General features: G+C 58.9%; 1 protein-coding gene across 1 annotated transcript in view; it reads left to right on the top strand.

The window, feature by feature from the left end:
- Nucleotides 1-8,363: 8,363 nt before the first annotated feature.
- Nucleotides 8,364-12,582, top strand: part of CCDC9B (coiled-coil domain containing 9B) — a 6,276-nt gene continuing 2,057 nt past the window's right edge. The window contains exons 1-7 of the mRNA XM_044918285.1: nucleotides 8,364-8,378; nucleotides 9,819-9,932; nucleotides 10,207-10,314; nucleotides 10,939-11,091; nucleotides 11,183-11,308; nucleotides 11,937-12,136; nucleotides 12,433-12,491. Coding sequence (XP_044774220.1) covers nucleotides 8,364-8,378; nucleotides 9,819-9,932; nucleotides 10,207-10,314; nucleotides 10,939-11,091; nucleotides 11,183-11,308; nucleotides 11,937-12,136; nucleotides 12,433-12,491 — 775 coding nt within the window. The remainder of the gene's footprint in view (nucleotides 8,379-9,818; nucleotides 9,933-10,206; nucleotides 10,315-10,938; nucleotides 11,092-11,182; nucleotides 11,309-11,936; nucleotides 12,137-12,432; nucleotides 12,492-12,582) is intronic.

Below are 12,582 nucleotides of genomic sequence, written 5' to 3'. Positions count from 1 at the left end.
GGTTTCAGCTCAGGTCGGGATCTCAGGGTCCTGAGACCCTACGCTTAGTGGGTTGTCTGCTTGGGACTCTCTCTCCCTCTGCCCCTCCTCCCTATGTGTGCACTCTCTCTCTAGTAAATAAATAAATCTTAAAAAAAAAAAAGCCATTAGAAGGGACATGAGGACACTTTAGGGTTTGTTGGATATGTTTCTTATCTAGATTGTGGTGATGACTTTATGGAGTATACACACGGCACGTAACAAATTGCACAATTTGTGCAGTTTATGGTATGTCAATTTGGTCTCTGTTCTGTTAAGAGCTGTAAAAACAGAAGTAACATAACCACATCAGAAAATGATTTGAGGGGCGCCTGGGTGGCTCAGTCGGTTACTCTTGATTTCGGCTCAGTTCATGATCTCAGGGTCTTGAGATCAAGCCCCACGGTGGGCTCTGAGCTCCGCAGGGAGTCTGAGATTCTCTCCCTCCGCCCCTCCCCTCCCACGCACATGCGAGCGCGCAGGCTCTCTCTCTCTCATAAATACGTAAATCTTAAAAATAAAAAAAAAAGAATTTGAAAAATGGAGAGAAGGGAAAAGTGATTCTCCTTTATTTCATGGTAGACAGGAAAGGAAAGTGTTCCTGTGTCAGGTGCTTTTACACTATCAATGATCTCATATCAGCTCTTGGAGAAAGGGGTTATTATTTCCCCCTCTTTTATAGATAAAAAAAGCCAGGACTCAGAGAAGTTGAGAAACTTGCCTGAGGTCCCCCAGCCAGTGTGTAGTTAGTACCAATCAGGACCTCCGGATCTGGAGCCTGAGCCTCTTTTCCTTACGTTGCCTTTCCTTTCAGGAATGCTCTTCAGAAAAATTCCAGCCTGCTCTAGTAACATCGTGGGCAAAGGGCTTTGGTTCATGAGAAGGTGGGGTGTTACTAATCCATCATGTACACAGTTGTGCGCCTTCAGGGTGTCGGAGCCCAGAGGACTGCCAGGGCCCCAGGAAGTTGACAGAGGTGGGCTCCTGCGGCATCCCACCCTCCAGCCCACATCTCGGGAATGGCACTGCCTGCATCCACCCATGCCCCGTCCTTTGCTGCCCTGCAAGCCCCCCTCTTCTGGGAATCCTCCTTTTCCCCTTCGGGGGACCCTGGTGGTATGACTTCCCCACCCCCACCCCCAGCCTTTGGCAGGAGGCTGAAAGGAGGCCTGCATCCCCAGGGACCCCCCAAAGGGGACAGTGGGGCTGCAGGGCTGAGGTGTGCAGTGGGGGCCCAATGCCCTGGGCTCCACGCTCCATTCTTACCATCTCTGGAGTCAGGGTCTGAGTCCTACAGGCAGGTTGTGGGAGGCAAGGAGGCTTTGGGCAGAGCAGGTGCACCTGTCTTGATGGGGCGGACAGAGAAGCCAGGACAGAGCGACCGGGGCCGGGGTGGGGCGGGGGAGGCCTGCAGCAGGTGAGGATGCCCCTAGCAGTGGTGCACACGGCAGGGTGAATTTACAGCAGAGGAGGATGTGTGTGGATTCTTCCCTGCCCAACCTTAACATGTGAGTGAGCAGAGCCTCAACCATGGGTGTGTCCGCTCCTTCCTTGGGTACAATGCCTTAGAAATGGTGAACTTGGGGCGCCTGGGTGGCTCAGTCCGTTAAGCGTCTGCTTCATCTCAGGTCATGACCCCAGGCTCCTGGGATCGAGTCCCGCATCAGGCCTCTGGGATCGAGTCCCGCATCAGGCTCCCTGCTCAGCAGGAAGCCTGCTTCTCCCTCTGCCTGCCGCTCCCCCTGCTTGTGTGCTCTTGCTTTCTCTCTCTCTCTCTCTCATAAATAAAAAATCTTAAAAAAAAATGGTGAATGTTCAAGTGCTTGGACTTACTGTCTGGCTGAGAGAGGTGGTCTTCCCTGCCAGAAAGTCATGAGTGGAGAAGAAAGGACTCTGAGGAGCAAGAAGAGACATTTCTGGGAGGGGAGAGGCTGGGATCAGGGAGAGGAGAGGCGGAAGGGAGTCTCCCCTCGCCATAGAGGCTGCGGATGGGGGTTCTCAGGGAGGGTGCTGACTGACAGTGAAGACCAAGAAGGCAGGCAGGATGTCACTCTCTGTGACCTCAATCCCTGCCAGCAGAGCCAGCGAGGCACCTCCCTGCCCCTGGGCTGCCCTGTGGCTTGGGGAGGGAGGCAGGAGAGCCAGGCGTGTTTTTTTTTTTTTTTTAAGATTTTATTTATTTATTTGACAGAGAGATAGAGAGACAGAGAACAAGTAGGCAGAGAGGCAGGCAGAGGGAGAGGGAGAAGCAGGCTCCCTGCTGAGCACAGAGCCCGATGCGGGGCTCCATCCCAGGACCCTGGGACCATGACCTGAGCCGAAGGCAGCCGCTTAACCGACTGAGCCACCCAGGCGCCCCGAGAGCCAGGTGTCTTTACACAATTCGGGTGGACAGTTTTCTCATGTCAACAGGGCAAAGGTGGCTGGTCCTGGGCATGCGCTGGAGAGAGTGTGCAGGGCTAGGCATCGGCCTCACTGATGCAGCAAGGTGCCCTGGGAAGAACCCCCCCCACCCCTACCCCACCACAGAGACTCCTGGGCAGGTCACTGACCCTCATCTCCAAAAAGGAGCTAACAACACCTGCCCTAGTTAATTCACAGATTTCAAAGTTTGATGAGATCAAATCACATCACAGGTGTAAGGCCTTTGGCAGGGTTGTATGTAAGTGCATGGTATTCTTTCTTTTTTTAGAGAGAGAGAGCACGTCCCCTCCCCCCGCCCCCAACATGTGTGCATGGTTGGGGAGAGGCTGGGGGAGGGGGAGAGAGAGAATCTTAAGCAGGCTCCATACTAGGCTCAGAGCTCAGTGCAGGACTCCATCTCACAACCCTGAGATCGTGACCTGAGCTGAAATTAAGAGTTGGACACTTAACCAACTGAGCCACCCACGTGCCCCAACATGGTGTTTCTTATTATTGTCAGGATTAGCCCCAATGACCTACTGTCTTCCTGGCCTCATCATTCCTGCCCTTGCTCACACTGGGATCTTCCTGCTGGACACGTCACCATTTTTGGCTTCTGGCATCACTGAGTATTTTACTGAGAGACTCCCACGACATTCCCTCTTTGCCCCAGCCTCTTGTAGCAGCACCCTCCTTCCCCCTAAGGTGACCGAACATCCAGCTTTGCCTAGGACCGAGGGGTGTTCTGGATGCAGGACTTTCTTTTTTTTTTTTTTTTTTTAAAGATTTATTTATTTATTTATTTGACAGAGAGAGATAGCGAGAGCAGGAACACAAGCAGGGGGAGTGGGAGAGCGAGAAGCAGGCTTCCTGCCGAGCAGGGAGCCCGATGTGGGACTCGATCCCAGGACCCTGGGATCATGACCTGAGCCGAAGGCAGACGCTTAACGACTGAGCCACCCAGGCGCTCTGGATGCAGGACTTTCAGTGCTCAAACGGGATCAGTTCCAGGCAAGCCAGGACAATTGGTTACCCTACTTCTCTCCCCACCCCGCCCCAAGGCTGCTTCCTCTTCCCTGTGGTGACCATGGTGTCCCAGGCATTACAACACATTCTCTTTCACCCAGGCTGTTCTTTCCCTGTCTTGAAGCCACCAGGCTGGGTGATGCACCTGGCCATTCCAAAGGCCCTTCCCTGTCTCAGTGGGACAGGCCAGCTCTCAACAATCCTTCTGCCTTCTGTTGGGCCTCTGTTCTTCTTTCTACTCCTCAAAACCTTGCCAGACTTTTCCCCTATGCCTAGAGGGTATGCCCCCACCCCACCTCCCCTCGGAGGCCCTTGTGGTACGCTGCAAGTGGGGGGGCCAGAGCCTGCCTGTCCCGTGCCAGCATTCCAATCTCTCTGCCCGCCCCGAGGCAAGAGCCCCCTGGGTGCATGTGGGCAAAGCTGGCCTGCTCCCCACATCCGTGAGGACCCCTAGGCCTGAGTCCTCGATGCTGTCTTGGTTCCTCCCCTCCCCGCCTTGCCTAGCCCCATGCTACTGCTCTGAGGCCTCCCGAGGCCCCCCTGCTCACTCTTCCCTGGACCCCCCCTGCTCTGCCCGACCCAGACCCCTCCCTCCAGGGTCCGAACACACCCTCCTGTTGTGCCATGGCCACTTCCCGTGACTCATTTATGGAACGCCCTCTCCCAACCATCCCCTTGCTGAATCTGCTCATCCCCTTGAAGCCCACCTGCAAAACTCCGTGGTTGGCCTGAGCCCTGTGCTGCCCTGGCCTCAGGCTAACTGCAGCCTGGTGTTGGCAAGTGCCTCGGAGGTGGAGTCGGGGTCTCGCCTCTTGGTTCCCTCATCGTCTGGGCCCGAGAGAGCATACAGTAGGTGCCGCGTTAATACAGTGGGCGAGCACTTGACAGGGCAGCACTCAGCTCCTGGTGCTGGGCAGCTCTGGGCTGGGGGTGGGAGGCAGGCCTGGGTCCTGGGAAAATTACACTGGGAGTCACCTCTGCACTCACGGTGGAGAAAAGGGCCCCCAACAAGGGAGACCCCAGGGGTTCAGTCACACACTAGGATTCATCTCTCACCGCCGCCGGGCCAGAGCTGGAAATCTTGTGATGTCCCAGCCTTGGGTGTGCCCTAGAAAGCAGAATGGAGGAGCGGGTCCCCAGAGCAGCCTTCCTTCTGCCTCCTGATGCCTCAAAGGGCTTCAGTCCCACCCTGCTCTGGCATGTCTGTTCTCGGGAGAGGCTGGAGCCTGGCCAGGGCCTGTCCCTTCCGCCCTACCTCATGTACTCTGAGTCCTCCCCACCCAGGCATAGTCTGACCTGCCCTGAGAGGCTTCCACACAGACCTCAGGCCAGGAGGAGTCAGGAGAGCAGTTTCTTGAGCCAGGACTGGCCCTGATGGGGATTGGGTTTGCAGGAAAGGAAACCCAGGAGGCTTTACGCCGCCCTCTTGACCTTTCCCATTTGGAGGGTCGCCTGCCTATTCTCTGGCTCATGTGATCCAGCCTTGCCCATCCTCTTCAGTACTCATCCGCACACCCAGAGCTGGGAACGTGATACTGGTGACCTCTAAGTTTCGGCCCCCGCCAGGAATGGTTCCTGGGCACTGGGATGTGAACTCGGAACTGGGCCCTCTTGTTGCCCTGCTGGAACAGAGGCAGGTGAAGCACAGAGACTGCTTCCAGAAGCACCAGCGCTAGCTGGGACTTCAGAGGGGACAGGCATGGGGTGGAGGTGGGGGAGCAGTCGGCGTGGGGCAGGAAGCTGGCCTTGCAGTCTTTGCAGCCAGGGGTCAGCATGAAGGGAGGCTCAGAGAGGATGCTGAGGGGGTGCCTCAGGATCTCCCCACCAGGCTACAAGTGAGCCTCATACTTTAGAGGGCTTCAGTGTGTCCAGATCCCAGCAGGCTAGCAGGAGGCAGCCTTTGGGGCCCCTCAAAGGATGCTGCAGTGGTAGCACCCAGAACGTAGCTCCCATGCTCACCTGAGGCAAGAAGCAAACTATGTTGACCTCTACTCTGGGTTGCACATCGTTCCAGATGTGGATATCACATGTTATTTCATTTCATCTGCCAACGACTCGGAGGAGTAGGTACACCACATTTTGCAGATGAGGACCAGAGAGATAAGGGACTTACCTAAGTCATATAGCCAGTGAGGGTCAAGTTAATCGGGACTCCCCCATCCCACTCTGCCTCATATTAGGACAAGGTTGAGGGCAGGCAAGGGCCGGAGTGCTTAAATGTTATTAATCAGCCACGGGCAGGGGCAGCCGTTCTGGAAGCAGTGAACGAAGCCCATGAGTGGGGCCTCTGTCAGGTCTGTGCTCCCAGTCTCGGTGTGTGGTCCAGAGAGTCCCTTCCTCCCCTGCAGACCTCTCTCCTCTTTCCTCCTCAGTGACGATCCCCAGACTTGCAGCCATCTTGTCCTCAGGATGAGCTCGGGGTCTGTAAACCACAGACCACAAATACCGCCCAAATATGGTCAGCTCCCGGTGTGGGGCTGTGGGCCCAGCTGGCAGGCCACCTGAGAGGGTGGGAGACCAGCCAGGGAAGAGATGTGACCAGGACCCATGGCTGAGGTGCTAGGACAACGGGTCCACCTCAGGGTAGAGAGGACGAGGGCACAGGGTGAAGTTGCTGTGGAAACAGGCTTCCGAGGGCAGCTGGGGGTGGGGTGGGGCAGGAGAGTGCTTGGCTGGGTGGCAGGTGCCTTGGCTTCTGGTCTCAGGTGTGACACAAAGGCTGTGTGCCCCGGGCCGATACCGCTACCTCTCTGGGCCTCCTCGTCAGTAAAATGAGGCTTCTACAACTGTGTCGCTTCTCTGCTCTGGCCGAGCTGGGAGTTCTCTAGTCTGGGGATTAGAGAGACTCAGAGGGAGAGGAGCTGGGGAGCCGAGGGAAGAAGGGAAAGAGCACCCCCACTTCATCAGGCTTTGTGACTCTGCTGTCCTCTAGTGGTGGCAGGGAGTAACAGACACATGGTCTCCCCCCTACCTTCCCCAGACAGCGGCCTTTACACTTTGTGGGGCCCCTCGCTGCTGCTGCCGCCGGCCTCAGGCTGCGTGTGTTCTGGGTGCAGAAAGGCAGTGAAAGCATATGCGTAGAATACCTACAGGCCTGCACAGGACAGCATGGCTTATTCACGCATGTATTTGCTCTGCAAGTGCTGAGGGAGCATCTATGGTTTATTTATTTTTATTATTTTTTTAAGATTTTATTTATTTATTTGAGAGAGAGAGAGAGAGCACAGCAGGGGGAGCAGCAGAGGGAGAGGGAGAAGCAGACTCCCCACCGAGCAGGGAGCCCGACACGGGGCTCGATCCCAGGACCCTGAGATCATGACCTGAGCCGAAGGCGGACGCTTAACCGACTGAGCCACCCAGGCACCTCAGGGTCTGTGGTTTATAAGGGCACTGTGCCAGGCCCTGGGGATCTGGAGGCACTTGGCTCACCATTTCTGTCCTTAGAGAGCCTCTGTCTGGTGGGGTAGCAGATAAACACATACTGGACTCTGGAGAATATAGGAGAATGTAGGGGCTGCTCTGAGGTATGACATACTGTGTAACACTTGGGAAGGGAGGGGCCAGCGACTGTGGGGTCCTATCTGATCACTGGTTTGTCCTGGGCACGTGGGGCTGCAGCCTGATGGGCCCCGAGGCCTTTGTCACTGGGTTAGGAGAGTCTCTGCCTGCAGGCCCTTCCAGAAGAGCAGGGTCGCCCACCCTATGGGACAGCTGGATTGCTACCCAGGCCTCCTGTTCCCCTGCGGCTGTCCCGCCCCAACAGAGTTGGGAACAGGAGTGAGGAGCACAGCTGACCTGGCCTTGCCCCTGTAGCCTCCTGTAGCTACACCCCACTGCCCCAGGCCTGGTTGGGGAGCCTGGGTTCCAAAGATGATGGAGAACGTTAGGTCTCAGCTGGTGCATCTCCCCATCCCAGGCTGGTGCTGGGCAGGCCTCCCAGTTCCAACAACACATTGTAGGGCAGGTGGTGGGAAGCTGGGCTGCCACCCCACCAGGGCCCTGCCTCTGGCCTTCCGGGGGCTAGGCTGGAACTCAGCAGCCTGTTTCAGGCAGTACGCAGAGAGGGTGGGAGAAGGACAGAGAGACAGAGATTGGCTCAGGGAGAGGAGCCTGGGTGTATCACCATTGCTGGGAGTCTGACTCAGGGGGAATATCCGGCAGGAAAGGAAGAGAGAGTGTGGTGGCATTTCCAAGCAGGATGGGAACTCTGGGGCCATGGAGACTGGGTGTGGGGCCAGGGGTACTGTGTGAAGGCCTGGCCAGGAAAGAGGCTGACGGTGGAGGGGGTGGGAGGGTGGCAGGAAGACACGGTTCAAGGGGAACAGAGATTGAAACCCTGGCTGACTGGGCTGGTCTGGGGAGGAAGGAGAGAGCAGTGGGGCTTTCTGCTCTGGAGACAGAGCATGGAATTAGGGAAGCTGAGGCCTGGTCAATCAGGGATGTGGGGGATGCAGTGACCTCTGACCCTCCCTTTAGGGCTTGGAGGTTGGGGCCTCGTAGCTATTAAAAGAGACCACAGGTACCCCTGATACAGAGACCACCCCCCCCCAGCACCCCAAGCTCCAGCTCCTGGAGGCTCCAAGAGTGGGACCACCAGGCAAGCTGCTCCCCTGGGCAGAGGGACCAGCCTCAGCTGTATTGGGAAGAACTGGGGAGAGATTTTCCTGAGAAAGGCTGCTTCTTTTCTCGGGGTGGGAGAGGCTGAAAGGCCAGATGTGGAGAGCAAGGCCAGGAAGGGCCCGGAGTGAGGACCCTGAGTGGGGAGGGCTGGTGGCTGACTCGGAGCTGCGGTAGCATGGGCCCTGCAGGAGGGCCCAGTTCCCCACCCCGAGGGGAGACTTGAACAGCTGAGCCTCTCAGAAGTGGCTGGGCTTTAAAACACAGGGAAGACAATGTTCAACCTAAAGGAACGGCTAATGGTGTTATTTCAGGTATGTAGTTGTATTTGGTGGCCTAGGGGAGGTAAGCTTCTCAATGCCTTCAAATTAGCTAAACCTGAGCTGATAAGGACGGTAAAGGGCGGCTCATTTGAGGTGGGGGCCCTCAGACTAGGATGGCCGAGGGGCTCAGCTGCACCCTGTAGGCCTTTCTTCACTATTGGGAGGGATGGAGGCTTATGCTGGCTGCCCGTCCATCTGCAGGTAGGTGCAGGCTGGGGCTCGGCTGGGCATAGGGCCTCAGAGAAGGCAGGGCCTGGGGCAGCCAGGCCCCCTGTGTGGGCTCAACCCAACAGAGAGAGGCTCCTGCCTGTGTCTCTGGGGACGCTGGGCCGGGCTGGGAGAGGTGCTGGGCAGGGCCAGCGCCCTGGTCCTTGCCCTCTGAGAGTGGATGGGTGGGGGTGGCGGTGCGCATTCCTGGCTGGGAGCCCAGAGGAGTCTTTTGTAATCACAACATGATCTCGTGTGCTGAGCAGTGAAGCCGGCAGGGAGAGGCCAGCAGAGGCCCGGCTCCGGCTCCGTAGGCTCGGCGCTCCGGCTTCCCTCCTGCTCTAGCTCCCCCGGGGCTGCTCTGGAATTCTCTCGGTGCCCACTGTTGCCATGCACTCAGCTGTGAGTGGCACCTCACCTTTGGCGGGGGGCTTCTTGGGGCTGGGGCGGAGGCTGGGACACCAGGCCCTCACACTCCGGGGGCAGCTGGGGACAGCTGGGGACAGCTGGGCCTGGGAGGACGAGGGCTGTGCCTAGGCCGGTGGGGGGCTGGGCAGGGGCACTGGCTGCAATGGAGACCCTGCGGCCAGACAGGGAGAGACCTGGGGTCTCGGGGCAGAGGCCAGGCTTGCTTAGGGTGGCTCCCCGGCTGGGCCCGCCCACGGGACTGGCTGTCTCTCCAGACCTGGAGAGGCCAGGCTCGTGGGAGCCGCTCTTTCCCACAGGCTGGGCACAAGCCTGGGGAGTGGGGCCCAGGGCCTGGGAGCCCAGGACACAGCTGGGGCCTCTCTTTTTCCTGTGGTTCTGGGCCTGGGAGCCGAACGGCTCCCCCCCTCGACCTCCTGAATCCCCTGGCAACTTCCCAGTCACGGCAGGTTCCGCTGCCAGAGCCATTTATAACTCTCATTCCAGGCTCTGCTCAGCAGTGGAGCTCCCCGGAGGGCCCGGGGGGAGGGGCAGCCCACTGCTGGGAGCTGCAGGCCTGGGTATAAGGCCCTGACCCGAGCCCCTGAGGAGGCAGAGAGACAGGCACAGAAGCCCAGGAGGGTGGGGACTTGGGGCCTTCCACGTGCCATCTCCCCTTGTGAGCCTAGCTCTGGGGCCGGGGTCCATTCGTGGTAAGAATATGCTTCTCAGGTGAATGTCAAAGTTAGGGGCCTGATAAGGGATGGGCCCAGCAGTCAGGAGCTTGCCCCCCCCCCCCCCCCACCCGCCCCCCGGCAGGGGCCTCACGGAGCCGAGTCACCCATGAGCAGGCAGGAAGAGAAGGATGCTGAGCTGGATCGGAGGATCGTTGCCCTTCGAAAGAAGAACCAGGCCTTACTACGCAGGTACCAGGTGAGTGGGTCGTGACGGGGGCCGAGAGGACCAGCTGGGTTGGCACTGCCTGTCTGACCCCCAGACCCCTGCACCGTGGTCTTTCCCTGCAGGCGCTAGGCCTGGGGCCAGAGTTATGGTGGTGTGGTCCATCTCAGAAAGTCTGTGAGGCTCTCGGGGACGCTGTGATGCGGTGCCTCTGCCCCCTGGTGGTCCCACTGGTGTCTCTCTGTGTAGGCCTGTCTGTGTGCGTCTGGGGGGCCATGGCCTGTGCTGACCCCGGGCCCTCCCGCAGGAGATCCAGGAAGACCGGCGGCAGGCGGAGCAGGGGGACATGGCCGTGACCACAGCGGAATTCCTCCGACCCGATGGCCTCACTGTCACTATCAGCCAGGTCCCCGGCGTAAGCCCCCCCACCCCGCCCCCCCTGCAGGGAGAGAGGGTGGTGAGGTGCCAGAGGCCCAGCCCATGTCTGGGAAGGACAATCGTTCCCGCTCCTCTGTTTCCCCCACTTCCAGTTCTGGGGCTCACCCTTCAGCTCCCAGCCTGAGGCCGCCCAGCCCACTGCGGTCCCTCTGACCCCAAAGGGCCACAGCTGAAAGGCCACCAAATAGAATCCTCCTCATGCCCTTTTCCAGGTGAATGTGAAAGTTAGGGGCCCCGCAGCCCTGTACCTGTGCTCCAAATCACAGGCCACTCCTAAACCCCCAACCCTAGAGGGACAGGGAAGGGGGGCTGAATGCCAGGAGCACTGTCTGAGGGACAAAGCCCCATTGTCTGAGTGCTCTGGATTTCCCAGCTCAGAGATGACAGGCTGCTGTGGCATCTTGGACCCCGGGGTGGCCCCGGTCCCTGGATAACCTCATGCCACTGGCATGTGAATGCCCCACGGAATCAGCTCCTCTGTGGGCATTCCAGGGAGGGCCAGGGCTGGAACCCAGCCTGGGGAACCTCCCAGAGGACTCCGTCCCCAGCTCCTGCTCAGCACTGGCCATGTGGTCTGAGGGCACGACATCTCATTCTGCAGGGGAAGCGGGTGGTCAGCCGGAACTGGGCAAGACCCCTCAGACCTGGAGCAGCCGATGAGATGCTTGAGGATGAGGAGGTGGAGGACCACACTGGTACTTTCTGCCTGGGGGAACGGGTAGAGCTGGCTGTGACCATGGAAAACAAAGCTGAGGTGAGCAGGGTGGGTGGGGGAAACCCAGGAATCAGGCCAGCAGCCTCTTCTTACCAGGCTGTGCCACAATGCCCATCCCGCCTCCCCCCAGGCCAAACGGATCGTAAGTGAGAAGCCCACCAGAGCAAGGAACCAGGGTGCAGAAGGGTCACGTGGAAGGGGCTTGGGCCGGACCCCCTCCATGCAGATGGCCATCAGCTCGGATTCTGCACGGAAAGTACATCTTCAAGAGGGAACGGGGACGTGAAAGTGGCAGTCATCATTTGGGGGAGGCAGAGAAGCTGAGTCACTTATGTCCCCTATCTCTGGGGACATGGCCCAGGCAGCACCAGCAAGAATTCCCACTCTTTCTTCCTTTCTCTGGCCAGTCTCCACGTTGGGTGGGCCTTACCCTGATGGGGTATGTCAGAGGTCAGCCCCTTACCCTAACTGGATCTCTGATGGCGAGGAGGTGGGGGCCTTGGGGTGGGCCATGTGCCAGGTGTGACCTCTAGGTGGCAGCAGCCCCCAGTCCTGGCTCTTGCTCACCGCGGCCGGGTGCCTCTCCACTCTGGGCCTGTCCACACACCCCTGCAATGACCCAGTGGATAGGCGCTATTATTAGCCCCATTCTACAGATGAGGAAATGATACACAGAGAGGTTAAGTAACTTGCCCCAAAGACACAGCTAACAAGGGGGTGGAAACCGTGCCTATGGCGAACGAACGTGTCAGAGATGGAACGGATTTCATTTTCAGATGGGGATGTCAAAACCTTGAGGGGCAGGGGTTGGTAATATCCAGATTTCCACTCCAAGTCCAAGGCTTCCTGCTTCTTCCCCATGGTGCTGTGTCTTCTCCTTGCAGGGTGCTCGGGAGCCCCAGAGTCCAGGCCTGGTCCCAGGCCCAGTTCCCCACCGGCCCATGGGGGGACCCGTGGAGGTGGGCTGGGACTATGCCCAGTGGAAGCAGGAGCGGGAGCAGATCGACCTGGCCCGCGTGGCCAGGCATAGAGACGCACAGGGTGACTGGCGCCGCCCATGGGACCTGGACAAGGCCAAGCCCACGTGGGTGGCAGGGCTGGGCAGCTCGTTGGACTGACATGCTTGTGGGGCTTGGGGTAGGACTAACTGCGGATGCTTCTTGGAGGGCTGGTGGGACCCTCTCCAGGGTGGTTAAGGTCTGCCCGGGCCCTGTGGTGGGGCCTTGGGCTCAGGGTGGGCACCAGGTCCCCCATTTTCTTGGGCCCACCATCATCTTGTTGCCGTCGGTTCTGGGGTTGGGGCTGGGGGAGGCGGTGGCTTCGTGGGTCTTGCTGTAGCTTGTGTCCACCCCAAAGAAGCCTGACCTTCTGGCTCCACAGGCTACAGGACTCCGGCAAGCCTTGGGAAGAGGGTCCGGCCAGGGTGGGCAGCACCAAGGGTGAGCCAAGACCCACCTCACCCCCTTTCCCTCCTTGGCTTTTATCACAGCCCCCCCCCCCCCCCCCCCCCCCCCCCCCCCCCCCCCCCCC

Source organism: Neomonachus schauinslandi, chromosome 9 (genome assembly GCF_002201575.2).
Source record: "Neomonachus schauinslandi chromosome 9, ASM220157v2, whole genome shotgun sequence".
NCBI classification, from domain to species: Eukaryota; Metazoa; Chordata; class Mammalia; order Carnivora; family Phocidae; genus Neomonachus; species Neomonachus schauinslandi.
This window is presented reverse-complemented; position numbering and strand designations above follow the sequence as displayed.